The sequence below is a fragment of the Manihot esculenta genome, chromosome 11 (genome assembly GCF_001659605.2).
Source record: "Manihot esculenta cultivar AM560-2 chromosome 11, M.esculenta_v8, whole genome shotgun sequence".
NCBI lineage: Eukaryota > Viridiplantae > Streptophyta > Magnoliopsida > Malpighiales > Euphorbiaceae > Manihot > Manihot esculenta.
Window position 1 is genome coordinate 3499799 of NC_035171.2, and position 27860 is coordinate 3527658.

General features: G+C 34.6%; 5 protein-coding genes across 16 annotated transcripts; 1 reads left to right on the forward strand and 4 right to left on the reverse strand.

Moving 5' to 3' along the window:
* Window positions 1–724: 724 nt before the first annotated feature.
* On the reverse strand, window positions 725–6036 carry LOC110626630 (protein MODIFIED TRANSPORT TO THE VACUOLE 1). Its single transcript, XM_021772658.2, has 5 exons — window positions 5830–6036; window positions 4843–5589; window positions 4432–4587; window positions 2770–3795; window positions 725–1190 (listed from the first exon to the last, which is right to left on the reverse strand). The coding sequence occupies exons 1-5, from the start codon at window positions 6034–6036 to the stop codon at window positions 1149–1151; spliced, it is 2178 nt and encodes a 725-aa protein (XP_021628350.1). The 3' UTR covers window positions 725–1148.
* On the reverse strand, window positions 5959–13858 carry LOC110626631 (tRNase Z TRZ3, mitochondrial). Of its 2 annotated transcripts, XM_043962093.1 has the most exons (13): window positions 13390–13858; window positions 12325–12414; window positions 11424–11468; window positions 11251–11305; window positions 11021–11064; window positions 10519–10896; window positions 10155–10423; window positions 9917–10064; window positions 9763–9813; window positions 8640–9043; window positions 7891–8551; window positions 7285–7584; window positions 5959–6097 (listed from the first exon to the last, which is right to left on the reverse strand). In XM_043962093.1, exons 1-13 carry the CDS (start codon window positions 13759–13761, stop codon window positions 6083–6085), a joined length of 2832 nt encoding a protein of 943 aa, XP_043818028.1. In that variant the 5' UTR covers window positions 13762–13858; the 3' UTR covers window positions 5959–6082. The 2 variants fall into 2 exon arrangements, with proteins under 2 accessions (XP_043818028.1, XP_043818027.1); XM_043962092.1 differs by lacking the exon at window positions 5959–6097 and having other exon boundaries at window positions 7235–7584.
* Window positions 13859–14705: 847 nt separating this feature from the next.
* Window positions 14706–16801, forward strand: LOC110626633 (photosynthetic NDH subunit of subcomplex B 3, chloroplastic). Its single transcript, XM_021772662.2, has 6 exons — window positions 14706–15006; window positions 15076–15186; window positions 15301–15357; window positions 16172–16234; window positions 16325–16387; window positions 16477–16801. The coding sequence occupies exons 1-6, from the start codon at window positions 14794–14796 to the stop codon at window positions 16555–16557; spliced, it is 588 nt and encodes a 195-aa protein (XP_021628354.1). The 5' UTR covers window positions 14706–14793; the 3' UTR covers window positions 16558–16801.
* On the reverse strand, window positions 16689–17979 carry LOC110626632 (aquaporin TIP2-1). Its single transcript, XM_021772661.2, has 3 exons — window positions 17706–17979; window positions 17339–17589; window positions 16689–17247 (listed from the first exon to the last, which is right to left on the reverse strand). The coding sequence occupies exons 1-3, from the start codon at window positions 17830–17832 to the stop codon at window positions 16879–16881; spliced, it is 747 nt and encodes a 248-aa protein (XP_021628353.1). The 5' UTR covers window positions 17833–17979; the 3' UTR covers window positions 16689–16878.
* A 1715-nt stretch (window positions 17980–19694) lies between these two features.
* LOC110626634 (A-kinase anchor protein 7) lies at window positions 19695–27377 on the reverse strand. Of its 11 annotated transcripts, none has more exons than XR_002489751.2 (14): window positions 27244–27377; window positions 26772–26841; window positions 25859–26006; window positions 24874–25079; window positions 24109–24146; window positions 23950–24029; window positions 23662–23729; window positions 22841–23156; window positions 22442–22554; window positions 22297–22362; window positions 21955–22045; window positions 21716–21783; window positions 20248–20326; window positions 19695–20124 (listed from the first exon to the last, which is right to left on the reverse strand). XR_002489751.2 is itself a non-coding variant. In XM_021772666.2 (14 exons), exons 1-14 carry the CDS (start codon window positions 27273–27275, stop codon window positions 19938–19940), a joined length of 1482 nt encoding a protein of 493 aa, XP_021628358.1. In that variant the 5' UTR covers window positions 27276–27376; the 3' UTR covers window positions 19695–19937. The 11 variants fall into 11 exon arrangements, 10 of the variants coding, with proteins under 10 accessions (XP_021628358.1, XP_021628357.1, XP_021628355.1 ...); XM_021772666.2 differs by having other exon boundaries at window positions 20248–20285; window positions 25859–25967; window positions 27244–27376; XM_021772665.2 differs by having other exon boundaries at window positions 20248–20285; window positions 25859–25970; window positions 27244–27376.
* Between the last annotated feature and the right edge of the window lie 483 nt (window positions 27378–27860).

Genomic DNA, 27860 nt, shown 5'->3' on the forward strand with positions numbered 1-27860 from the left:
GTTGAATTGGACAATGGTATTTTCATGCAGAGTATCACGCGACTAATTAATAGTGAGTAATTGGTTAATAAAAATGAAAACAATTAATTTATATTTTTTTGTTGCGCGTGTCACATTAATATAATTTATAGTTAATATGTTTATGATTTTAGAGATGTTATCTTAGTGAATAATTAGTTAATAAAAGTGAAAACTATTAATTTATATCTCTTTGTTGCGCGTGTCACATTAATCTAATTTACCGCTAATGCATTTATGATTTTAAAAATGTTATAAGGAGATATCATATCTTATATTTTGGTGTTACGAGTCCTATCAAATTTTATTTAATTAATAAAATTGATCATACTATTTTATATATTATCACTTTCTGAACATCAATAATAAATTTAAATAAACATCATTCAGTAACCTCGATAAATATGCTTCTGATTGCATATTTTACAGATTAAGGATGGATTCTCAAGTTAGGAATCAACTGCTAGTTATGGCAAATGTATTATTCTCAAGTAAAGCTCTAACGCTTACCATGGATAAATGGCCCAAGCTTTGACCCTTCGATATTTGTTATCGACTATAAGAGCTTAATGATTTGCCCATCCAAATGAGACGCTAGTCGCATACAACTGCTTCAAATTCCAGCGCTACAAATCATAGCGCCAATGGACGATTGCAGACAAGGATGTTAGAGCAACCTAGGAATAAAATATTACAAACGCCAAGAGGAACAAACATGGTCACTTTATTAACTATGTTCAAATGCATGTACCGCAAGCATTCCTGTGAGTGTGGGGAAATACAATAACACATGCTCAGGGAAAAAAAAAGGAAGAGAGAAGAAAAAAAAGCTTTACAAATCCAGGAGGGGGAAACATACAATTAATGTCTGCTTTGCTGAATCAACACACTAGAAAACAATATCTCTCAGATAACCTCAAATACAGAATCTAGTTCCGTGATCTCCCCACATCTTCAGTACTTCCTATCATATTTTCATGGAAACTGCCACCATATTTATAGTTAACCATTGTGATTAATGTTGGCCTGTTTCAATCCATCCATCCATCCATCCATCCACTTCAATAAATAAACCAGCGAACCAAACACCAAGGAGGCCCAGCAAGGTGAAGCATATGAAGTTCAAATATTTAAGCTACCCTCTTTGGATCACGTGCTGCTGCAAGATGGTCCTACAAGGCAAACAAGATGCATTTACTACGAAGCACTAATCTATATAAAAGCATCACACTCCTTCAAAATTGACCTTAAATATATTAGAACTCAATTGCAAAACTCATTCATAGTAATATCTATAATACACAATGAGGAAAAATTTTTTAAATTGTTGCAGAGAATCCAGTATGAATGCCTTTTATACACCGTGTATCATTTAACATGTATAACACATGGTATCGTTAGTCACCTTTCAGCCTTCTTTTTCAAATTTTAAAACAGTAAATTTACTGGTCAGGTGGGATTCAGGTATATTTCTGGACACTGAATTTGAATTGACTTGACGCACAAACAAAATTTTAATAAGCAAACTTAAAACACATACCTGTACAACATTGACAATATATGGAAAAAGAGCTCATCCCTCAAGTATTTCTATTCTTGTGTCCCAGATCAATAGTGATCTCTCAATTCCTCCACCACATCATTTGAATTCATTGCTACAGGCTCTCTCCCTCCCCCCCAACCCCACAACCTAGGGGTTTTGGTTTTAATGTGAATGGAGTTCTGAGTTTTTTAGGTATGAACTTACAGGGATTTTATTGATGGATTGTTTTCTTTAGTTTGTTGCGGAGCAGAAAATGTGAAGAATGGGGTTCTTGAGGTGTCAAGGGTACCAAGGACGAGCTCCCTTTTGGGAGAAGTTACTTGAACATGAAAAGAATTGTTCAGAAGACATACCATGATAAACATTAACTGGAATTATTAGCGTTTTGTAATCTAATTGATGTAAGCATCACTAGTTCTTATGGATTGGATTCTAAATGAGCAAATTACTATCATGGTGGTGATAATGGTGTTTGAAATTACCTTGTATAAATACCATCTAGCAAAAAGTCTTCAACCTGGGAAAGCTGATCCAAAAAGGTTGACTTGAAATTCAAATTGATGTTTGGTCTAATGGAGAATCTCTACAAACCAAATCCAACTTGACATATCTTTTTTCCAATGGACAATATAAACATCTAGGCATAAAGAAAGGATTTGAACACTAGTCCCAGCATTATGCCAAATTAGGCTTTAACAAGGCTTCACAATGTCAAAAACCAAAACCCCTGGTCCTCCCCCACCCCGCCCCCACCATAAGGAAAAAAAATAAAACACTTTTTTTTCATTCTCCTTCTTGGCCCTACTCTTTCCTCTTTCTCTCTGCTCACCCCGTTCTCCAACTATCAGCCACTGAAAAATCTCAACAGTATCACAAGCAAAATGAAAAGTGGTTTTCACAATCAGACATAATGCACATGCCACGACATTACCTAAGGATCATGAAGGTTGAGCTGCTAAAATAGCAAAATTGTAACCACAAAGAAGAGGAAGGGCAATATTATGCCTTTGAAGGCCAAGCAAACATTCAGAATTAAGCTCTCCTCTAAACTTATATTACAATTCTAAAACATTCCCAAAGAAAGGGACAAGGCAATTATAATATATTGACAATTGCAACTATCTTCAAGAACCCACAACTTATACACATAAAGAATGAAAATTTTATATCAAAAAGCAGCTAAAGCTCAATGCTGAAAGCAAACTTACCGAAATAAAATCAAATGCTTTGGTTTCCTCTTTCTTTGAGTTGTTCATCAATGAACTAGGAGCTTGATTTGGATAATTTGATTGGAAAACATCAGGAAGCGCCTTAGAATATCCGACTCCATCAGTGCCAACTGCAAGACTAACCCCAGGATTTTGTGCATTGAGGTTACTTAAGTGTTGGAAGTTGGACATTGTAGCCAGAAATTGCTGATGAGCAAGAAAATTTCCCATAGGACCATAATTCACAGGCTGAGTATAAAATGCAGGATTCAATATAATGCCAGGAGGTACAGTATATGGCATGTTACCAGAAGGAAACATTGAATTTGCATTCATCCCAGTTACTTGAGAGCCAAGCATGCTAGTTAAAGCATCATTTGATGGCTGATGTCCAGAATGATTATTTGAATCTGTGAAGATACTTTCTGGGAGCACCCCAGAAGTAGCTCCCGGTTGATTCATCTTAAGAAAATTTTCATTGATGGACGCCCCAGAAGTGGTTCCTGGTTGATTCATCTTCGGAACATTTTCAGTGATGGACATACCAGCCATTAAATCATCAACGTCCGCTTTACTAACTCCTTGATCCTTGGTTATTTCAGAATTTGACCCAAAAATATCAAATGGCTCTGGTCCATTTTTAGTTGTCATATGATTCTCATTAGTTCCTGGTTTACTGTCAAAGGTCAACCCAGAAAAGAGATCATCCACATGTTCTCTACTCTCGCTAGTGTGGAATGAAACATCTGCGAAGGGATCATCATCAGTTTTTTGTTCCCTGGAGTTCCCACCATCACCATAACTATCTCCAAATAGATCATCAATTAAATGACTTGTAGATGTTGTCAGATTTGCTGTGTTGTGATCAATTGGCTCCTGTCTAGAATCATTTGTTTCAAATAAATCATTTGAATCTCCAGTGTCTATTAAGTCAGGCATCTGAAATGAAGTGGTCTCAGCCTTGACCGACTTTTCCGAATTTCCCATCAAGCCGCCTGCCTGCTCCCCACCCAAAAGGTTCAATACCTGCCAAACATTTGTAGCCACAGAACGAAACCTTCTGAAATTAAAGAAAAGCATCTCTACGTGATTTATATTTCAGCATACAGTTTCTCCCATAGTGATAACAACAGAATTATCAAATAGGGAACAATCATGAACCATTTAATAAGATAAAAGTAATGTTCATTTATAAAGGGACAAGGCAGAAATGAAGCGCACAAATTTATATATAGATGTCAAAATATATTTCAAATTTAAGATTTGATCAGAAGTTAAAATGAGATAATAACCAACAGTACAAAGCATAAACCACCCAAATTAGTGCCAGATGATTAAGCAAGAGGGATATTCTTCTAAGAAAGGAGCAACACTAGATGTGCCTGAAAGAAGCTGAAAGGTTGAAGTTCTAAGGCAGGAATCCCAGTAGCAATGTCCAATAACTTAGACATCAAAGATCTCACATCTATCTATTACTAAAAATTCAGCCCTTCTTCAATTCGACTATTTGATGACAGCTATAAAAGTTGCGAAGCAAGCCTAGCTCTAAGTTTTTAATAACTTATACAGCATCCTGTCTCTTAGCCACAGTGGTGGGGAAAAAGTAAAGAAAACTAGGGAAGCAAAAGCAGAGCCTGACACATATTTACAAGACATACTTACCTTGGTAGATTTTTCCCTCAGAGAAGATTGAGGAGACTCAGTACATCTGATGACAAGATCTTTATTCTCACTAAAGTATGAAGCTACAATTGAAAATTGCTCATCATCCCTTTTCCTTAGGATTGCATCGAGCACACACACAGCTTTCATGCGTACCTGGAAAAAAATAATTCCCATGGAAATTTAAGAAACCAATATCTACAAGACAAATATAAGATAGTAATTAACTTAGTTTCCGCTTTTTCCCCCAACAAACAAGAATGCTAAAATATGATCCCAAACAATGTGAACAGTAAGCCAAAAACAGAATTTCTAACTAGTGGGAACAGAGATAATCAAATTTGTGCACTTGGGAGGGCAGAAAGAGAGGAGGAATTTCATAATATTAATACAATAACATAAAGACCATGCCTGCCACACAGGAGACTGGAGCTTAGATTCAAGGGCATGACTTAGGGCCAGTGCATCGAACTTTGCTGCCTCTACTAGAAAAGCCTGAATACAATCCCGAGTAGGCTGCAGACGTACACCACCAGATGTCACAACAGTCTCCAATAACCTCTCCTCACGAGTCTTGCTCTCTCTAAAACTTGAAATAGATCCCCCATTTTTTGTCTCTGCATTTAAGCCCCGATTGTCTTGGATCCAAGGTCCACTAGTTGCACTCTTTGAAGCTCCAAAACTACTCTGAGTTTCAACCCGTAACTGAACTGGTTCATATCTATCTGAGTGGTCATTTTCTATGGTCAATGACTTTCGAAGATTAGGACTTTTGTAGCTTCCATTGTCATTCTTCCGTAATGAATGGCCTTGTGTGAAGCTACTAAGTCCCTGCTTAATAGATGCACTTCCAATACCAACTACTTCACTAAGAAACGATTTCTTATCTTCCGATGGCATTTCAAAATTTGTATTCCCAAATCCTTCAATCCGTTTGTTAAGATCTTCAGTAGTTGCTGGCTTATTCTCCTCTGAAAAAATAGCAGAGATAGCCTCATGAGCAGTGTCCCTCACAGCCTTATTAAGGGCATCCCCCTTTAAAGGATCCGTCTGACCCCTGTAATGAAATAACTGACGTACAGCAGCCGAATGTCTTTGCATTTCCCTCCTGAACTCCACACCAGACTTTCCAACAGCATATTTTATCAACCTCAGAGCCTGCACAGATTCAAGTACGATGGGCATCATCAAGTCTGAGTAAAACATAATCGAGGGTGGCAATCTATTAAATTATATGGCATGCCATTTCCCTTGCATTAAGGAGCATATACCCCTTTTTTGCAGAATTGCTTAGTGTTTTTTGGAATAATTACCGCCAAACACTAATGCATCAACTCGCATAAATTCCATCCTAAAAAGCATAATATTAACAATTAGAGGATGAAAAGACCAACATACCTTTTGTTTAACAATGGGGCTCTTATGTTCAAGCCGCTTCAAGATAAATTCTGACATCTCTTTAACGATACTGACATGAGAAGCCCGCAAGAGCTCACAAATCTCTTCCAACTTGTAAACGGGTGCTACCTTGTCTTCATCGGAGGTTGCTGCATCGACCATCTTCGATCTCCAGTACGACTCCACCGCTCTCCTGCTCGAATCCATATCTCTAAATCCCCTCTAATCCAAACAAAACCCTTGATTCTCACAATCAATTCCTTATCCCCTAATCAATCAGATCAAAATCACAAAGTGTCAATTTTCTTCAGTGTAAAAAAAAAAAAAAAAAAAAAAGCAAACAATTTAATCGGATTCCGGAGATAAATTGAGATTGCGATGTCAAAGAATTCGGGGATCGGAGATGAAGTTTGGGTATGAAGATTAAATGTGCGCCACCAAATTGGATCGAACCACTACCTGAAAAATGGGATAAGTGTGGAGTGGGAGGTTGGCGATTGGAGAAGATTGAAATTAGGGTTTCTGATTGGGAGACAGGGAGAGCTTGGTATTGAAGAAATGGGGAAGGAAGGAGAAGAAAGAGTATGGTGTACAGAAACAGGCTTCGGAATCAAGAAAACAGGTCAGCAAGGTGAGTGCGCGACTCGTCAAGACGGTTTGCGTTGGTGGTTTGGACTGTGCTGCCTGCGCACTTTAGCACGCTTCCTTCTTTTGTAATTTTTTGTTGCACATAATGTATTTTTTGGATTTATTAGCTCATGTCACGCTTAAAATGCCAAACCTTTATTGTCTTTTTTTTTTAAAAAAGCCCCCAGTTTTTTTTTTTCCTTAATGCTTTCAAGACAGAAATGATTTTTCACAATTTGTAAAATTATAATTTCTGGGAATCTATAATCGTGATCATATATCCTGCATCAACTCCTACTTCTTATTCTGTAATTAACAAAATCTCAAGATAAATTGGTATAGATAATTAAGTGGAATTTAATATAAATAAGAAAAATAGGCATTAGAATATCCAATTTTCCCTCTGCATAAGCATGCGTGGTTCAATTTTGAACACAAACTAGATCGGTGATTCCCATTTTGCTGCTTAAGGGTTGAATCGAATAATTTCAATCTCACTTCTGTTTATAGCTTGATTTCAATTTAATTCATCTAATTCAATTTAATTATATCTGTAAGATTCAAAATCACATTTTAATTTCAATGTGATTTCAAATGGGATTTTTTTTTTCCTTACCACACTTTCTTGTTTGCTATTATTTTGAGTTGAATTAATAATATTAAAGTTCGAGGTTCAGATATAAATCGATCAAAATTTCAAAAGACGAAAAGAGTTAGAATTAATGGACATTACGTATAAGAAAGATACAGGAGAAGCAAATTATCAATAAAAAGAAACTGGCCAGATAATGAAAATATCCTATAAATTAATCAAGAAACTGCACTTACAGCATCTGCAGCATCATCCAATTCATCAACTATCATCTCATTTTTGAACAGCAATTTAAGGTAAGGGAGTACTTTAGGAAGCACAGGCAAATCTGCTACGTTAACACTCATCATGTCAAAAGCAATGCATGTTTTATGCATGTGAGTCTCATCAAAAACAGGTATTTTTGGGTATCTCTGACTGAAGTGGGTGAGGATGATACGGTATGCACCAGCTGAGTCTCCTACTTCTATGGCTTCCTTTGTTGTGCTATGGTTTCTGGCCACAGCTTCCTCCACCAAGTCATCCTCAAAAGTTGCCTGCAAGAAACCCAAAACACTTCAGTTACATTCTCTTATTTTCTGTCCTCCAAACACTTCACTACACCCACTTCCAAGCTATTTAAACCAAACAGATCGTTGAATCGAATATATGCATTAAGAAAGGTAATGTCAGAGAGAAAAGAAAATCCGCACAATGAAAGCTTTACTATCACCATTTACCAGTTACAGATCAAAATCCAAACAGCAGATTTTTAAGACATTGCACAAGCTTTTCTCAGAAGATATTGCATAAGCTTTCTCAGAAAGACTACCAATTAAATATAATAGGATTTTAGTACTTGCCTCATGTATAAGGACAGTTGCTCCCTTAGATGCTTCTACCAGTTCTGGACAGGGCCTAGTGTCACCTGAGTACACAATCTTCCACCCTGGTATTATTTTCCCAACAGCATTAATTCTTTCTGCTGCCTTCAGCATAATGCCAAATGCCTGAGGGCAATGCACAACAGGGAAACTAATCAATGCCTCTAATCCGGCTTCACTGAGCACTTTCTTCAAACTTTTCAGAACTGGGAAACTCATTGCATTGTCAACTGGACTGCCTGGTCTCTTCCAATAGCTCTGCATACGGCTGCCTCTAGCAAACAGAGTTGCCTCAGTACTCACTGTAGGTGTGCTTACATCCTCGAGATTATTTGGATTTCCTGTAGCTGAGTGATCCTTATGCTCACTATTGCCTTCATAAGCTTCCCACGAGGCCAAATTGGTGCTCCTACAATCAAGGAACTGCATATCTAGGTCCTCCAATTTTTGATACGCATCTAGAAATCTCTTAAGCTGCCTTGGCCCAACAACAACTAATGGCTCATGGGCCATGCCCTTCAACAAGTCACGTCGCAAAGCAAGTATTCTTGATAATCCTGTATGGTGATCGGCATGAATATGAGAAATCCAAATACACTTCAGATTTCTTACAACAATATCAGCACCTTCCAGACCATATCTGTTGCCAGAGGACACCAATCATTACATGTTTAATAAAGGAAAAATAATGAGAACAACATTTTAATCATAATTTTGAATTATGTTACCTTCTTTTCAGTTGTCCAAGAGTTCCTTCCCCACAGTCTAGAAGCAAACCCCCTTTAGAGAAGAGATTAATATAGACAGAACTAACATTTCGGTATTTAGAAGGTTGAGATGAACCAGTCCCCAGAAGCACAATCTCCAGGTCATCTCTCCTTATGTTTTCCAAACAACTAGGAAGAGCATTGTCTACTAGCCATGGCTCTTCAATCATAACTTTATTGTCTTGCCCAAGGGTCATGTATCCTTTCGTTTCTCCAGACCCATGCCAGAACTGGCGAACATGTTGTGCTGCATCAACAATTTCTGGAATCTCAGTCACCAACTCCTCAATGACATCTGAGGGAGCTATCAAACTTGGAATATTGGATTTGTCCAATCCAAGATGAGCATGAGGACGCAAAGTGAACTGTTCAGCATGAAGGTAAGACAAATGTTTGTCATTTAATGGAACTGGACATGCACATGCACACAATTATGTCATTCCAAAATAATTGCAAATCATGCCATGATGATGAACAGCCAAATGATAGCCCGGGAAATAGGACAACCAAGATTTATGGCATTGCAAATGCTAAAGGGAAAAAAAATGTAAATAATTAATATCCCCTCAAGAATCGGAAAACCCAAAAGGACTAACAATTCAGAATACGGGGATAATAAATCTTTGAATTTCAACAAGTTTGTAAGCTAAAGGATGACCTGCACTAGCAATCTGCATGCATGCTACTCCAAGATGGAACAACATTTTTTCATTACAAAATAAAAGATAATGATACCTAAATACTCATTCTGGATTCTACACTAGACAGGAAAGAAATAACAAATATAATATTAGTAACATTGAATAGGAAACAAAAACTGGTTCTTATATAAAATTTAACAACTTGATTAGAGACTTCAAGAAATATTTTTATCAAAAAGTTTCATACTGAGGAAGTCACATGAAGCAACCTGAGAAGAAAAGAATTATTTGTTTAAGCAGAGAAGGTAAATAAAGAGCGACTTGGATTAAGAAATAGGAAGGCGCCGAGTATAGTCAAAAGAAAATATAAATATATACATATATATATATATATATATATATATATATATATATATATATATATATATATATATATTGCATACCTTAAGAAGATTTTCCGCTGATATGATTTCAGGAGCTTTCAAAACATAATCCTGGTACAAGTAAACAAAAACATAACTTTATTTCCCTGAACATTCAAAAAATAACCATAAATCCAAAGAATCCAGAAATGCCCTCTGAGGATGTTCAACAAACCTCGCCTGAAAAAATGGGCTCTACATTTGAGCAGTTAAGCTGCTTAAGTGACCAAAAACCTGGAGATGGGAAGAACTGAGGACATAGGTAATTAAGCCTTGCAGTGATTCTAGAACTAGATTTCAGAATAGGAATTTCCACATTCTTCCTGCAAAGAACAAGAGGACCAAGGAGAACCATCAACTAAGACAAATGCCATCATTCCTTCGGATAAAGGCGATTAAGAAATTATTCTTACATTTCATGTCCAGCCATAATGTGCTGGGATGAAAAAAATTTCTTCATCCACTTCTGGTAACTTGGAGAGGTTATTACAGAAGCAGGACTTAAATGAATGATACAAGTCACGGTTTTCACATTCTGTGGTGGACTATCTGAGTAATCTGCAGTGTAACAATTAAGAGATTGTATGGACAATAATTCTTGTGCATGAGATTCAGTTGGGCAGTCAACAAGAAATACAACTGGACCAGGAACTGAGGGACCCATTACATCACTTGGATGAACCTACGAAATACAATAAACAAAGGTGTCAGAGTGTCACAGAGCAGGTTACACTAAAAGTATAAAAGCAAAGATTTTTTATTGACTTCAGTATCCACCATGATATCCTGATGATCTGACTTCACTGATATTCCTGATTGCAGTTCACTAAATTTTGGCCCAGGTTTCAGACCAAGAGCTTTTGCTTTTTCTGGGTCAAACTTCCCCATAATTTCAGGCAATTCACAAACATATATCACAGACATATCACCAGGCTTTACTGCAGCTCCCTCTATGTAGCTTGGGCGTAGGAGAATGGCTGAAATTTTGACAACCTCATTCTTAATGAGGCCAATTGGATTCATAAAGTTGCTTGCATGAGACTGAGCAGTAGCATCAGAACCAAAACTCGTTGCATGAACCATGGCAGCATGAGGAATGAAAGACTTCATTGCATCAACCAAATACTGAAGATCCGAAGGGCCCCATAAATTGACCTTCATAACAGCAAAACTACACTTTTTAATTGACAAATGGCACCACAGTTTATCAATTAAATTAGGTCATAAATTATTAGGGAGATAGGATGCTTATACACAACAAAATCAAGTTGAGACTCACCGACATTCCTTCTTCTCCCATGCCAGCCAAAGTCAACAATAAACCTGTGAGACAAAGTGAATACACAACAACTTAGGGTATTTCCACACTTATTGCACAATAATATAAATAGTCAGTATATAGTGATGCTTAATGACAATAGTATATTGTGATATATATTGTGGTTACTGAAAAGAAATAAAGCAAAAATTCAAAATATAATATCCTAGTTAATCTATAAAGATACAAACCTGGAATTCCACCGGCTGTTTCTGAGCACACGCGAGATAGAAATATGTGATCTATCTGAAAAATATCTGAAGTCATATTTTTGTTCAATATTAAAAGAATCATTAGCATCTGATTGTGGATGTGAATATGTGTGTTTGTGTCTCTTTTTTTTTAAAAAAAAAAAATCTGATACCTTTGATAGCTTAATCTTGTGTTCTGTGCAGAATCGCTGCAATCCCTGCATGACAATTAGTAGGTTAGAAACAAACAAATACATATTGAGGTGTTTATTGACCATATGGGATATACGGCAGATTTAAGCACTGATACTGGCAAGAACATCAACTATTAAAAATCCCCAGCATATCCTCTTTACACAGTAAAGTTTACAACAAGGATGCATGTCTCCTCATTGGATAGCATAAATGCTCACTAGCATTCAAGTTATAGAATTACTTGAAAAGGCTCATCAATGGCTTCAACATTATGCTTATACAATTTTAGAGGATGTTTTCCCAAAGTAATGAAAGAAAGTGAGAATTATTAAATATGAATAGTTTGGAACATTGAACAAGAGCAGATGGACCAATCATCTAGGATTTCAGTAAACAGTTGCATCATGCCAGCATGTGTCAAGGACATTCATATAACTTCTCAAATATGAGAAAGAAGTATGAAACAAGCTAAAGAGTATGCTAACAATCAAACATTCCTCATTTGACAGAATGTGAATTAGTTTCATATATCAATATGACCAAATAAACAGAGTCTATGGGCGATACAAAATTAGTTTCATATATCAATATGACCAAATAAACAGAGTCTATGGGCGATACAAAGACAATAATGTTGAGAAACCAAGGCATGGCAGATAAAAGCTGACTGAACATAAGACTTATAACCAACTCTCTAAACTGTAAATCACATAGAAAGAAAAGAATCCTAAGCATAGGAGCTACAACACATCACAAACTATAATCTAACCATGCATAACATGAATAAAATAAGTACACTTTAGAATAATCAATAATTTAAAAATAAGTATCCTGGACGACAAAAGGATTATTTACACAGCTGCCAGATTATGATATTACCTCGCCAGCATTAAAAATAAAACGCTGCTTGTCAAAAAAGAGCAAAACTGAAGGTGAAGTATCCTGAGTATCCATTCCAGTCCCCAGAATCTGGAACACATAGGAATACGGCCAATCACTAACTAGAGAGATATAACCATGAATATCTACTGGAAATCCAATAATCAACTCACGTAATGTCAAATAAAAACCATTGCAGTTCACTGGAGGTGAACTAATAAAATATATCCTGAAAATATCTTTATATCAAATCCCATAAACTGAAAAAGAGAACTCCATCTCCAATACAACCACAAACACTCTTCGCCTATATTTAGTACAATGTAATTTAATGGAATGTAATCAACTACGTAAGGAATCAAAGTTGTAATGTAATGTAATGCAATGTACCATGTTTGGAAGAATAAAAATGCAATGTAATGATCATTATAATCTCATTAATAGTGTAATCAAATTATAATATATAATCTGTAATGTAATATGGTGGTAGTGGTGACAACAGCAGTGGCGGCAGTTGCAGGGTGATGGTGGTGATAATAGCAGTAGTGGAGACAGTGGTAGGTAGATGGTGGGAGCAATGGTGGTGAGGGAGATGGCGCCGGTGGTGGTGATGGTAACCGCAGTGGCAAAGGTGGTGATAATAGTGGTGACAGTGGTAATTAGTTGGTAGTGGTGATAATTAACAACAAATGAAATAAAAATCAAAACAAGTAATTTTTTATTACATCTATTTGTATATGCAATGACCATTACAATAGATCACATTATGTAAAATATTACTTAAACTTTGTTTGGTAATCAAATTTGTAATATAATGATTACATTAAATCTTTGATTCCATCATACCAAAGCTAACCTTACTTTTTTAAGAAAAATGAAAGCTACATAACTATCATTAAGAATTTTTAACACAACTTTCCATTACATTTCAAATGCAATTTGAAAGAAATAATAATAATAAAAAATTAAATGACTCCTATCTTCAATTCAATTCGTCTGTCACATACTTCTAAATCCCAGATATAGAAAAACAAAAAAAAAAACAACTAAATAAACAAATTTGACCTGCACATAAGAGATTGTATTGGTAGGATTAAGCCTGCGAGTTTTCAACTGGAGATTCCTTTTGGGCTTATCGCTCTTATCTATGCCCTCAGCCCTTCTTTTATTAAACCCAGAAGTCCCATTACCAGTATCTTCCATTGGGAGACCTTTGCCCCTTTCTCTACTCTTGCTATTATCTTCTCTACTAGAAGTGCTATTACTTCTGCTTCTAAAATTGAGAGACTGATGATTCGGTGTGGTACGGTGTCTTCTCGAGGAAGAAGAAGAACAGAGGACGGTGAACAGAGAATAAGGCTTGGGTTTAGAGAAAGGGAAAGGCAGAGAGGGCTTTATGGGCGACAAGAGGAAGCGCAGATTTGAGATTTGGGGCATTTGCTCGATTATATCTCTCCAAGGTTGAGAGATTTTGCAAGGGTTTTAGCCTTAGAAGCGTAAGCATGGCAGGGGGGAGATGGACTCGACTACCCCACCCATGTATAAATTTTATTTTATTTTTATTTTTCTAATTTCTACTTTTTCTTAAAAAACGGGTTCTAATATCTACTTCATTAAGAATAATAATAATTTTTAAAAAATTATTAGTTCACTTCTACTTTTAAATTAATCAATTAAAATATTATTTTATTTTATAAAGTTAAACTTTTTAATTTTTATGTAAAAAACTGATACTCAATTTATCATAGAAATTACAATATAAATACTTAAAAATACAAACTATTTTTTAAAATAATTAAAGAGTTATTGAGAAACTTAAATAATAATAATAATAATAATAATAATAATAATAATAATAATAATTGATGTACGAGATTTAGAAAGTTGAATTTACTGTAATTGTAAAGTTTAGAGAGAAAAAAATACTCCATTCCTTTTATCCGATGTCTACTTTTTACTCGACTGAATATGTTGTGGATTCGACCCGTTCCGTATAACCGAATCATATTGTGAGAATTAACTAAAAGAAATTCGATTCTTTTAAATTCGGTCTCGACTCAAAATAGAAAAAATATGATGATCATCAATAATAATAATAATAATTACTATTTAATTTTTATACTAAACTCGTGATTTTTACTTTTAAAAATTATACTAAAATATTAGTGATATTTTAAAAAATAAATTAATCAGTTATTTCATTAAATATTAATTAATGAGTTTTTATGGATTAAATACTAAATTTTTCTAAATATAAAAAAAGAAACCTAATGGGCTTGGCATTCTGAATAATTTTTTCCATGATCGCAGCCCATTTAAAAAGAAGTGTGGGGATAGGGCCATGGTATTTATAGTTTCGGATAAGATAGGCAAATGAGATGAAATGCGCCACACAGACATGACACCATTTCTAAAGCACAATTGCATGCAAATATCTAATGAAACTTCAAATCCACAAATATCACAAAAATGGCTACTCTGCAACTTAACTCTTATGGTTTAGCTTCCATGAAAGCTCCCCATAACTTGAAGCAAACTACCAACACTTTCAAAACCCTTAAGCCCTCCACCCATTCTAGTTTCTCCAGGCTCAAAATCAGGGCCGTCGGTACGGTGCCAGAGAGTAAATCCGATGCCAAGGAGCCTGAAGATCCGCCTTCCATTAGCTTTGCATTTGTTCATGTAAGTGAAACATTGATTAGTTTTAGAATAATTTTGATACACCATTAATGTAAGTATGTGTATTTTTAGTCTGTGTTATTACCAGATGGAACACCTGATGTCCATTTTCGGACAGCCTGTGGTGGCCAGAAGCTTAGGGATGTAATGTTGGATTCTAATATTGAATTGTATGGACCATATGTAAGTTTTTTTTTTTATTATTGTCTTAATATTTTATGGACTATATTAATTACATTATTAGTTGAATTATTGTAGCGATGTTCTGATTGTGGAGTTGATTTGTTGAATTTTCAGTCAAGAGCTTTGCTAAATTGTGCTGGAGGAGGAACCTGTGGGACTTGCATGGTGGAGGTGAATTATACTTCTAATTACCAGTGTTTAATTACCACTCTTATACACATTAACTCTGAGGAAATTACCAAATCTAATTACGTTTTACATTTTGATTGTTTTTCTAATATTGATCATTTAGTCGATGTTAAGATAAAAAATTTTTAGAGAATAATTATTAAAAATGATGAATTGAAATTCATTGGATTCATTAATTTAGAACACTTAAATCAAAATTTGATTTTACGAAAAAATCAATAATTTGGGTTGGTAATTAGAGAGTTAATAAAGTTAATAAGTAAGTCAAGGTTTTGGAGTAGTCTCAATGTGAGATTTTTAGCATGAGTTTAAGTGCCATCCAACTAAGGTTGATTTAAGAGTACATATATTTTGATCATCTGGAACTCCGCAAGATTAAACGAAAATATTTTTTGGTAAATATATCATACGGCTTATTAATAATGGATAGTTGATTAATAAATGTGAAGCCGATTAGATTATATTCCGTCTTTTCATTCGTATCACATCAACCTGTCCCCTAACATTTGTATTTAAAATCTTAGTAAGAGTGAGTAGAGCCGACCACTTGCGCCGAAGGTCTGTAGGTATTTCCTAATTGTATTAGATCATATCCGATTTGCTCGACTTTTATCAGGATCGGTTTTCTTCGATTGTCAAAAATCTCAAACTGTAGAGATGTGTGTCCTGATTTTAGAATCTTATATCTCATTTATTATCGAAAAATATATTGGAATGAAAGTTTAATTTCAAATATGTTTAATTGAAAAAATGATTTATATACCATTCTAACCAAAGTTTGATATGATAATGTCAGGTAATAATGGGGAAGGAGTTGCTTAACCCTCGTACAGACAAAGAGAAGGAGCTACTCAAGAAGGTATCTCTTACCATTTTCACCATTTTTCAAGTTTCAATTCCTATTGCTTTTTATACTATTTTTTTAAAAGGCTGAAACTTTTTTTTTCAGAAACCTAAGAATTGGAGACTTGCTTGCCAAACCACAGTTGGTAAACCAGATTCTAAAGGACTGGTTTGTATTCCTAATTTCTAAAATAAATTAATGGTCTTTTTTTCTTGTTTTATACATATAAATTGTCTTATGCCCTCAATCTGATACAGGTTGTCATCCAGCAACTGCCTGAATGGAAAGCTCATGAATGGAAATATGAGAAACTATTGCCTCCAGAATTACAACAATAAATTCTTTTTTTTTTCTTTTTGTACTGCCCATGTTATTAGTTTTAATTTAATAATATCTTTTGAATCTGAGTATTTGACCATTTTTGCATTATTAAAAAAAAGATAAATAGAAATAAAAATAAAGCATGAACTGCACATAATCACATCTCCATAATCAAAGGATAACCACAAACAAGGCTTTACAACAACAAAGGCAAAATGAACTAAGAAGGACCCCATAAATAAATATTCAAAAAAAAAAAAACCAGCAAAGAAAAGAAATAAGAGAATAATCTCCCATTTTTCTTTTATTACAGAAACAAATTGATTTGAAGCACAAACTTAGAACTCATTGGACAAGGGTGCATGATCACTGGGGATGTACAAGTTTCCATAGATGAGACCAGCAAGCCCACCTCCAATAAGAGGACCAACCCAGTAGATCCAATTGTCATGGAAGTTACCGCTGGCGACGGCCGGCCCAAATGACCTTGCTGGGTTCATTGATCCACCGGAGAATGGCCCAGCAGCCAGGATATTGGCACCGACTATGAAGCCAATGGCAATTGGAGCAATGATGCCCAAAGATCCTTTCTTGGGGTCAGCTGCGGTTGCATACACTGTGTATACCAAAGCAAATGTGATGACTATCTCCATCACCACTCCTTCAACGGCTCCAACTCCAGCGGCAACGCCGTGTGTGGGGACTGCCTGAAGAACCGCAACAGAAAAAAAAAATCATATAATTTTAATTAGGAAAAAAATATCTTGTACGTGTGGTATCCTTGGACTTAGAACTTACCAAACCTCCTGTGACAGCCTTGAGAAGGAAGCAAGCAACAATGGAGCCAAGAAGCTGAGCAATCCAGTAGAAGATGCCAGTGAGGATAGTGATTTGGCCACCAAGAGCCAAGCCAAAGGTAACAGCAGGGTTGACATGGCCACCGGAGATGTTAGCTCCTACGGCAACTGCAACAAAGAGAGCAAATCCATGGCAAACAGCAATGGCTACTAGACCAGCAGGATCAAGAGCTGCATTGCCTGTCAACTTATCTGTAACAAAAACAACAACCACCCCATTAATTTTACGTTGTAAAACTAACAATTATATCAAGAATCATGCAGATAATGCAGATAATAAGCAGATCAATTAAAGATATAGAACTAACTGTAAGCAATGGCTGAGCCAACACCAGCAAAAACAAAGAGCAAAGTTGAGATAAACTCAGCAATGTAGGCTTTAAAAGAGCCTAAGCTAAAAGAATCATCAAAGCGACCGAAGGCAATTCTGGCCATTTCAGAAACAAGATTGGCTCAGCTAGAGCTAGAGGAGAAGTGAAATCTTCAATGGAGGAGAAGGCCAAGCAATGCCTTTCTCATCATGTCATATATTTATATATACAAATCCCAAATATTGAATAAAGCCCATGAGTTGTTTAAGGGTATTATTATTGTTTTGATTATGCAATTTTTTTTTATTTATTTATATGAGGATAAATGAAAGAGAATATTGAGATGTATACATGCACAACCAATCAAATTGCTTCTGGTGTCGTAGCTGGCATTTAACTTACTTTATTAGAAATGTCTGGATGCACATCAATGATTCGTTCATGTTACCCACCTCTCTACAGAAGGAGAGGCAAATGTGAAGAAAATAATCATAAAGAAAAGAAGGTGATTGAGGCATGACTAGCTTTGGTCCACAAAGGCCACCGACCATGTCCCCAAAAAAAAGTTGGAAATTTTGTGGGATTTAAAAAATGAGTGGATAGGTTTGATCATTGGTGGATTATATTTATAAATTTGATTATTTGAGGATTTTTTAATGTAATATAATTGTGATTGGTTGAATTTATTTTGGTATGAATTATGGTATTAGGAAATAAATATTCTACCATCTTATTTCACCTATTAAAGATAATTGTGATTGATTTAAGATGAAGTTAAGTAGAGGCTGGCTAATGAACATGGACAGAAAGGAATCTCTATGACATTTTTGGAAAAAGTAAGATTTTTTTAATTTTTCTTCCATATTATTATTAATGATAACCTTTCTAATTATGTATTGATATCAACGTAAATAATTATGTTGCTTTGCCTTTTTCTTTTTGAAAATTTCTGTCTTGTTCTTTCTTTTGCCCCTTTTCACCTCTTGCAAAAGGGGTTCTGGATATCCATTTGATGATTCTCTTGTTCTTTAGGGCTGTGATTTGTGGTTGTGAATTGGCTAATTTTATGGGATCCCATTGCTGACCCACAACTTTTTTCTTTTAAAGGGTTCAAATTGACAATTCACTATATACCATTGATGAGTATTTTTAATTATTATATGGGTAGAGAAAAAATCAACTGCTTTTATTTTAAGTCACAGAGAAATTCATTGAAACATCACATGTTCTGTCTCAATTGAAATCATATTTATCCACTACCAGACTAGCCAAAAGGATTGTCTTGATGGCAAATAATGAACTACAAAAAATTTGGACTGGTGAAAGCTATCTATGCACTATACTTTTGGAAATATTTTTTTATGTATTTAATTCATATGCATATTTATGAACTAATTATAAAATCATGTTATGCATTTTTAGTAATTTAATGTAGTTCTTTTTTATGTAAATTATATAAATATTACCGTTGACTTCATAAAGTAGTTCCAATTACAATTTTATACATGAATGATGACTTGATATGAGGTAAAAAGAATACTATTTAAGAGGTAATACTTGAATAATGCTATCATAAATTGCAATTCTAGTCAACAGATAAATTCTTTAACCCCTATTTGAAATAAAAAATTCTATGGCAATTCAATTCAATTAAGAGTAAAAATAATTTAATTTTTTTCAGTTTGAAAAATTTTTATCTTAAAAAAAAATTAAATCATGTATAATTTTATAAAAATTCAGTTTTTTTGTTTTTTTTCTATAAATGGATCTTTCCTAACAAAACCTAACTTCCCCATTTCACTTTCCCCTCGTCAATTCCTATCAAGGCATGAATGGTAACGCCAAAACCTACCCCACCTACACTCTGCCACTTCTGAACTGAACTCGAGATTTCAGCTTTAACTCAGCTTTTTCTTCCTGCTTCATCTGGTTCGCCCATAACTAGCACCCAACTCACACTTCAGAGTGTGACAGAGAATCCAAAGATGAGTGCAATTCTGATGGTCTTGATAATAGTATGGGCACAGGAATTCAAGTATGCTCAATCAGATCACAGTGGAAAGCTACAAATTTGAAAGCTGAAATTTCAAAACAATCACACACACACAGACAAAAAAATAACAGTAACAATTAAGCCTTAATCCCAAACTAACATTAAGCAATTTAATTTATGTAATCTTGCTAACTTTCAATTCAAGCCGAGTTAGATTTCAATTTTGAAGCTGCAGATCAATCTACTTGCATGCTTTCAGGAAAAGGTATCGAAGCACAACAATGGTAATATCCATTCTCATCGTACACAAAACGTTGTGAAAGATGTGCTTCGCGTATGAGATACTCCCCCCATTCCTCAGATCCAAACTGCTTGAAAATGCCTCGAGCATCGAAGGAATCATTTTTTCTTCTCCACTTCTTCCTGAAAAATTTGAGTTCCACATATTAGCCATGCAGATAGAGAAGCCAAAAGAAATCATTAAGACCGAGTAGTGGAAGGTTTAGGCAAAGAAATATAGGGAAAAGAAAGAAAGAGCATTAGTACCCTCTCCTATGGCTTGTGTTCATCACTGTGGCATGCAACTGCAATTCAGTGACACAACAGATCTGTAATATCAGTAATTCTGACACCAAGAGCAAAGTAAACAAAATAAAGGACTTGCGGCAACATGAAATGGTCCATTAAGTTAAGGTTTAAGTATGCCAAAATCATCAAATCAGTACATTAAAGCTTATATAATTCTAGTTCATGTTTTGTTCCAGGATTAAATAATCTCTATGTGAAAGTCTAAGGATCCCCCTTTTATTTCATACTTGATCAAAGTCAAATTACCACACAATATTTTAACACAACTGCATTTGAGCGGATAACACAATATATACGATAAAAATATCAAGTGCATTAAGTTCCGTTACTTTCACAACCACATAACAGCATAAACCAATGCATTGAAAATTTCAAATTAATGTCAAACTTTCAGAGCTAAATTTGCCAAATAAGTATGCATTTATGATAATTCAAAAGTATTTACTGCATGTTTCTGTACATTTTGCTCATATTTTCTTCAATCAGATAGCCAAATAAGTATGCGAGCAGCACGACCAGGACTTGTTATGGAGTTGAAAGAATGATCCAGAAGGACCAAAACTTTGTTTTAACATTACTAGCAAATGAACAATTCATAACACAGCAATCATGGAAAAAATGCACACACATGCTATGTGTATTTTAAAATTGAAGTTGACTTGCAAAATCTCAAGAAGACATACACAAAATTAATTCTGTTAATGAAACAAGGTTTGCATGATACTCAGAAACATTAGCTATGCCATGCATTCCTATTCCAGGAACAAATGGTTCAATTAAAAGCTATAGAGTAACTCCCAGATTTATCCAGTTCCAGAACGTAAAAAAGCTAGGTTCTCAAAAATAGTACAGGTGGAGATGGAAGGAAATGAGAGTATGGATAAAAGGTAAGCAAGCTAAAAACCTTCAATTTTATTGAATAGTTTGAGCAAAGCAAGTATGCAATGGCTGTTGCAAAGAAAATACTTAGATATTTTTAATCTGTACTCAGAGAATGATAAAGCAATGGTGGCAACAAATGAATAACCCAAACATAATCTCAGCATGTCAAGTCTAATCATATGTTAGGGCAATAGCTCTAACAGGTTGAAATAAGGCGGAATAGAGAGAAATAGAGAAGAAGAAGAGAGAAGAATAGAGAAGAAGAGACTGTTTGGATAGAGAAGAAGGTTTTAGAGTGAAGCAGGTGAGCTGTGCGTGTATTGATGAATAAAAATGGAATGCCTTTACATGTGTGTTGTGCTGAGATATATACTATTTCTCAGTAACTAACTAGACAGTTGTACACTCATAACCTATAGCAGCCTATAATAGCTGTAATATTCCCTGTTATACACTTAAATCCCTCTTATTTCTATATTTCTTCCTAGAACACATGACATCATATAATGATGAGAAAGGGATAACTGAAGGATTACTATTGCACCTTTAACTTTTGTTTAGCGTCTTTATCCAGCACAAGTCCAGCCTCAACAAATGCATCAGTAATGACCTCTAAGAAAGCTAAGGAAATCCAAAAGAGTCCATGTCAAGTGACAGAAAAACCTCAATCTATTAGTACTAGGCATCATTGTTCTCCTTTTCTAATTGTTGTTCCCAAATCAAGCACGAGGAAATAGCAATGTACGAGACATTAGATAATTGACACTTAGATAATTAGGATACGACAGGCACGTAAAAGGCGGTCCTCATTTCCAACTTCTTCTACAGTCGCATAGAGAACACGGGCTTTTGCCATAGAACCTCTCATCATATCCTGCAGCAGGATAAGATCATTAGAGTTCAGGTCCACAATGAGAAGAAATTTAATTTTTTAAGAAAATGAACTGTCACCATGAAACAAGTACATGTACACAGTTCCTCCCTGACATCATCTATAGAAGTTACACCACTAAAAAATAAGAAGTATTCCAACTAAATTTACTGAAGATAAAGGTTGAGGTTCAAAAGGCCAGTGCATTTACTACAGACAACAAAAACAAGAGAATGATTTCCAGTTCTACTTACCAGCCCCTTAAGTCTGACATAGAGTGGTCGATTATCCAAGGCATCCATCACTTTTGAGGATATACTCTAAGTAAAAGGATATGGCATTTCATCATCAAATAGTGATACAACCAGCCAAAACCTATCTCATTCAAAAACAATATACCTTCAGAACCTCTGTAGCAGCATCAATTCGCTTCTTATTCCAGAGCTTCAACATGAGCACGGTTAAGTGAAACGCTTTAGGTTTGGTAAATATAGATTTGTCTATTCCCAAGACTGTCAAGTGCAACATAAATCAGTAAGAATTTGTTAAAGTAAGGAGGGAGGGTATAAAAGGAAGAAAAGGAATGGATTAATTCTCAAACAAACAGAAGCAAATTAATTATCTCAAGTAAGTTTGGCAAGTGGTAACAAAATTTTTCCCTAAACAAGTAAAAAGCAAAATTAGAACCAAGAATTCATTGGTAAAAATGGATGAATTCAGACAAATAGTTATACTCATGCATGCTGATATCAGGCATAGGCTCTTCATTTAAAAAATCCTAAGTTTTTTAAATCCTACCGGATAAAGTAGTTGACTTTGATGCTTTAGGTGCATAACTAACAAGAGGCATGCTAGTTAAATCCACTTTAACATAATTGTCATCTTCAACTTTAAGTGCAACAGCAACATCAGATCCTTTACGCAAATCTTTGTCCTTATCTTCATTGTCAGAAGTATCTTCATTGGAATCACTCTCAACAGTCTCATCCTGGAAAGAATCACTAGTTCCCAATATGGAATTCTGAAACTTGACTAGCTTATCAACCAATTCTGGGTGTATTGCCAGTGGAAGAGATATGAAGTGAGAGTAATTCAGACTTGGGCTGTTAATTGCCTGTGTTTCAAACCCCAAGAAAGACAGCAAAAAAAAAGGGGGGGTTAATACCATGTCTTGAAAAGGATAAATGATCAGGTGTATATTTGACATCCACTATGAAGAAGCAAACAATGACGCCCTAAAATATACCAAATCATTTTTATTGATTGGAGCTGTTTGTAAAGAATATTTTAGATACCAAAAAAAAAGGAAGGAGTTGCAAGCAACTTATGAAAGATTGCTAACTTAACAAAAAGAACGCCATTGTTTGCTCACAGCTCTACTAGTTGATGTTAAAACTCAGTTCCTTTGATGGACCTTTCTGCATTTAATTTTCCTCTTGATAGTATTGATTGTAACTTTGGGTGATTACATCTAAACCTTAGATAATTTCACCAATCCACACACATGATACAAGTCATGACCTAATAGAATTCATAATCAATGCCAAATTACAAAACTACCTTTCAAAAAATGTACAAGAACAAGATGATGATGAAATAACATATACAAATGAGCAAACCTCCTCTACAATAGCTTGTATCTTTTCTGAAGCTCTAGTTACACTATCAATTGAACTTCCTTCAATGACTGCAATAGATAAACATGTAAGGATTAGAAAAGAAGATCTAATCAATATTGGGGCAAATCATTTTTATATGAAAATAATGGAAATATTGAAATTAGAGTTTACTTAACTTATCAGAATTGGTCTGTTAAAATTATGAAAGAAATCAAAGGATCCATGGACATTCACTATGATAATTTGATGACAATTACACAGAGAGATGCAAAAATCCTTGAAACTCACTAATAGATTCCTCCTCCTTTGAAGATGGAATGAAAATCTTAACTCCCATCTCCTCTTCAAATTTTTTCTGTGAAAATCCTCTGAGGCAGAAAACTTAGAAGTGTAAGGAAACACAAATTTAACTTATGTTCAAGAAAATTCACATGCTGAATCTCATACCCTTTTCCTTTGATAAACCGAATAAGAGAGGCACCTACCTACAAATCAAGCAGTAAGTGAGCCCAAAGACTTAAAAAGAGATTTTAAAATGGAAAAAATAAAATAAAAATAGAAAGAGTCAAGGAACACAACAGAAAACCCAAAATTTAGGGATGATGAACATACTGACAAGATAGAGAAGAGGACTGTTAAAAAACATTGCATTAGAAAGACTGAGATATTTTTGGTGTCTTATCTTATTTATTTAGCAAATAATGCATAAAATCAATTTTGTAGACAGCAGTGCACATCAACAGAAACATGAGTAATAAAATCACATAGATAAGGTAATTCTGTGGAAGAAATCAATCATGAGAAAACATTATACAAACTGGACAGTAAGTCAGGATATCCAAAAATGCACATGAAAAATGCTCCAGTGGTGCAACATGACAAAGGCCTAACCACCATCACACACATGCAGATACATGGCAAGCCATTTCCTTTTAGTAGTACAAGAAAAACAGCATGTATAATTTATCTGATACCAACACAAGTACACAACTTTTGGTGGTCAGCTTTCATTTACACTAAGGAACCAGCATCTCAGATAATCACACACACACACACACAAACAGAGAGAGAGAGAGAGAGAGAACTAATAGCAACAAGTCAGCTGAAAACTTTTTATGCCTTCGTACTGAGTCTAAACCCATTTCATGAATAGGCCTACAAAATCTTTATATATATAAACCACAATTTTTAACAAGTCAAAGGTTAACATACCTCAATAGAAAGTGAATGTTTCTCCATGGAAAGCACAGACTCTCCTTCTAGAACTTTATTTTCAACATTACTGTCAAGGGAGGTAGAACTGACAGCTGATTGAGTTACTTCAGCTACAGTCGCTTCTTGAGTATTTGAAAAGGAGCTAGATGTCTTACAGTGTACTTCTTGAAGTTGACCTCCATTTTCTGACTCAATAGTCACATCTTTTATAGGGAATTTTTGCAGATAAACATCCAAGCAGTCAAATATTTAAATGATTAGTTGATGTAGAAAACTAAAAAAGGGATGAAAACAATTCTCGTTTTTTGTATTAGTTCTCAAAATCAATAATCATCATAGCAAACTCTACCAAAATACCTAAGAGGACAAAGGTATTTATAATAATATTCATAATCCTACCAGTATTAGAATTTGGAATCCCAAACAAGAAATACTTGAACAAATATTAATTAGGAATAATAAACCAACTCAAACTTCCTAAATAATAATAAAATTCTTGAATTTTCTAGTACTTATAATGTAAATTAAAGATCTCAATTTTACAATTAAAAATAAAATAAAATAATTGTTAAACTAAATCTTTCTTGACCACATCACTAGTATAATGTTATTGTTCCACGACTGACTACTTGTTGACAAGACGAATGGAAAGATTATATAACCGTGAACCAAGAGGCAAGAAAAAGAATATATTTTTCATGGGAATCTGCATACCAAATATAAACATGCTAATTTCTTTTGAAATTTGAAATATTTATTTTTCTGACGGGATGGTAGAAGTTTAATTAAATCGCTAAACATAAGTCGCATTGAATAATTTTAATGCCACATTAAACGATGCCATGTGTGATAAAGTGTAGAACCAGGTTTGTTATGTTCTGTAGTTGTAAGTGCTACTGGATTGACCAAACTGATAACCCAGAGAAAAAATGATACAAAAAGGTTCATGATGAGAAAAGGCATGATATTTAAGAAAACTAACCATCAACAGAACTGGCTTGAGTAGATACTGGCCTCCATAAACGAGTGAGTACTGTCTTTTGCTTTTTCTTGTTGCCCATGCTGCCTAACCTAATTTCTGGCCCTGTTTTCTTCTTATTAAAGCCCAAACTATAATGAGAACAGTGTCCCTGTCACATCAGTTATTGCAATAAAACTAAGCCAACTGCATACTTCATTCACATTACACCTCTTATACATCTAGAATCTCCAATTTACATTGAGCAATAACAAGAAATAAATTTTGAATACTTCTTTTTTTTTCAGAAGAAACTGAAGATTAGTAATAAGAATCTTATGTTATAATGCACCAAAAAGTCATTTGCTCCACCTTTACCCTTTACACATTTCATCCAGTTAAAAATATCGTAGAGGAAACAAAAATAATCAGCACATACTTAAATTCCAAAGTGGAAGAACAACATAACTTCAGAACTCAGGTACAAGACAACAATTGAACTTCAGTTCCTAGAAAAAAATATTAGCAATTCAAAATGCATAATTATCCTCCTCTATTTTCTGCAAGTTTTTTTAAGAGGCTTCCTTCTAAGGGTTTATTTTCCCTCTCAAATTACCAGAATAAGGTCAGCAGAATAGTGAAATAATGAAGTTGCTTTTGTTGTTGATGTTTCAGTCAAATTGGGGGAAATTTTAAAAGAAAAAAGAGTTTATTTGAAATTGCATCTTCTTCTATACATACTTCAAACTCATCCTCAAATAAATTTGCCTTCTCATTCGTGAACCTAATCACCGTCTGAGAATCTAATATTGGAAAGGAATAGGAAAAGAAAGGTAGTAAGCTACAATTTCAACAAAACTCAAAAGGGAAAAAATAAAGACGTTTGACTTTGAGCAGAATTGAGCATAAAAATCTGGGAAAAGCTAAAGCTTAATACCTGAAAGCAATTGGCAGGCTTCGACTTCACATATGAATTCCCAAATTGAAGCACACTATTTGCTCTGTAACTATAACAATATAAAATCAAACAACTCAACTCAACCACCAATGATAAAAGAAATTTGCAGCTATAACAGCTCCAGTCAGTGATCACTTTTTTTTATTGATTAATTATTTTTTCCGTACTTAATTAATCAACAATCCATAAGTATGCAGTATTCTTTAAACTCCAGGAACATGGCAGCTCCGCTTCAAGATTAAATTAACTCAACAATTTAGCTTAATGATGAGTCTATTACAAGAATCAAATTCGTGCAATTATTAGCATTACAAGCAAGTGAAAGGACTAGACTCTGTTTTCTTATTCTCTCTTTTCGTATTTTATAGAATAATGAGAAACCTAAGGTGGAAAAAATCTAGTATGCTTTTTCTCTACACAATTTCTTGAGAAACAAACAGAAACAACGTACCTCAAGAGGAAGATGGACGTACGAGCAAACATCCGTATCTTTTTCTTCCTCTCTTCCACTGAAGTAGAGGATCGATTTCTTTTACTTTCACACGTGCGAACCCTAACAAAGCAGAGCGTGATTATCTATTTTTTATTCTTTTTCTTTTATTTACTGTGTAATAATTTATTTTTTAAAAAATTAATTTTTCATTCCTAAATATAACATATTTAATAGGTTTTTCTTAAGTCCAATACTTCAATTTTTAAAATTTAATTTTATCAAAAATTAAAATCCTTTCGTTCAATAATTATGTTAATTTAATAATTTAAATTTAATTAAATAAAAAAATTAAAACCACATTCATTATGTATGCTAGTTAAAAAGAGATGGAGAAATCGAAAACGACGACAAGCAATAAATAGCACCGATCGACAATTAGCATGAGATGGCAAGCGACATGAGCAGCACAATGGCAAGTGATGCAAGCCACTTGGAATGATGATCAGCGAGAGATGCAAGCTGTATTTGATGGCGAGAAGCAAGAGACGTAAATGACGATCAATACTAATCGATAGGCGGCGCGAGCAATGAACAATGACAATCAACAGTGAAGTAGCGACGAGCAACAATGAGCA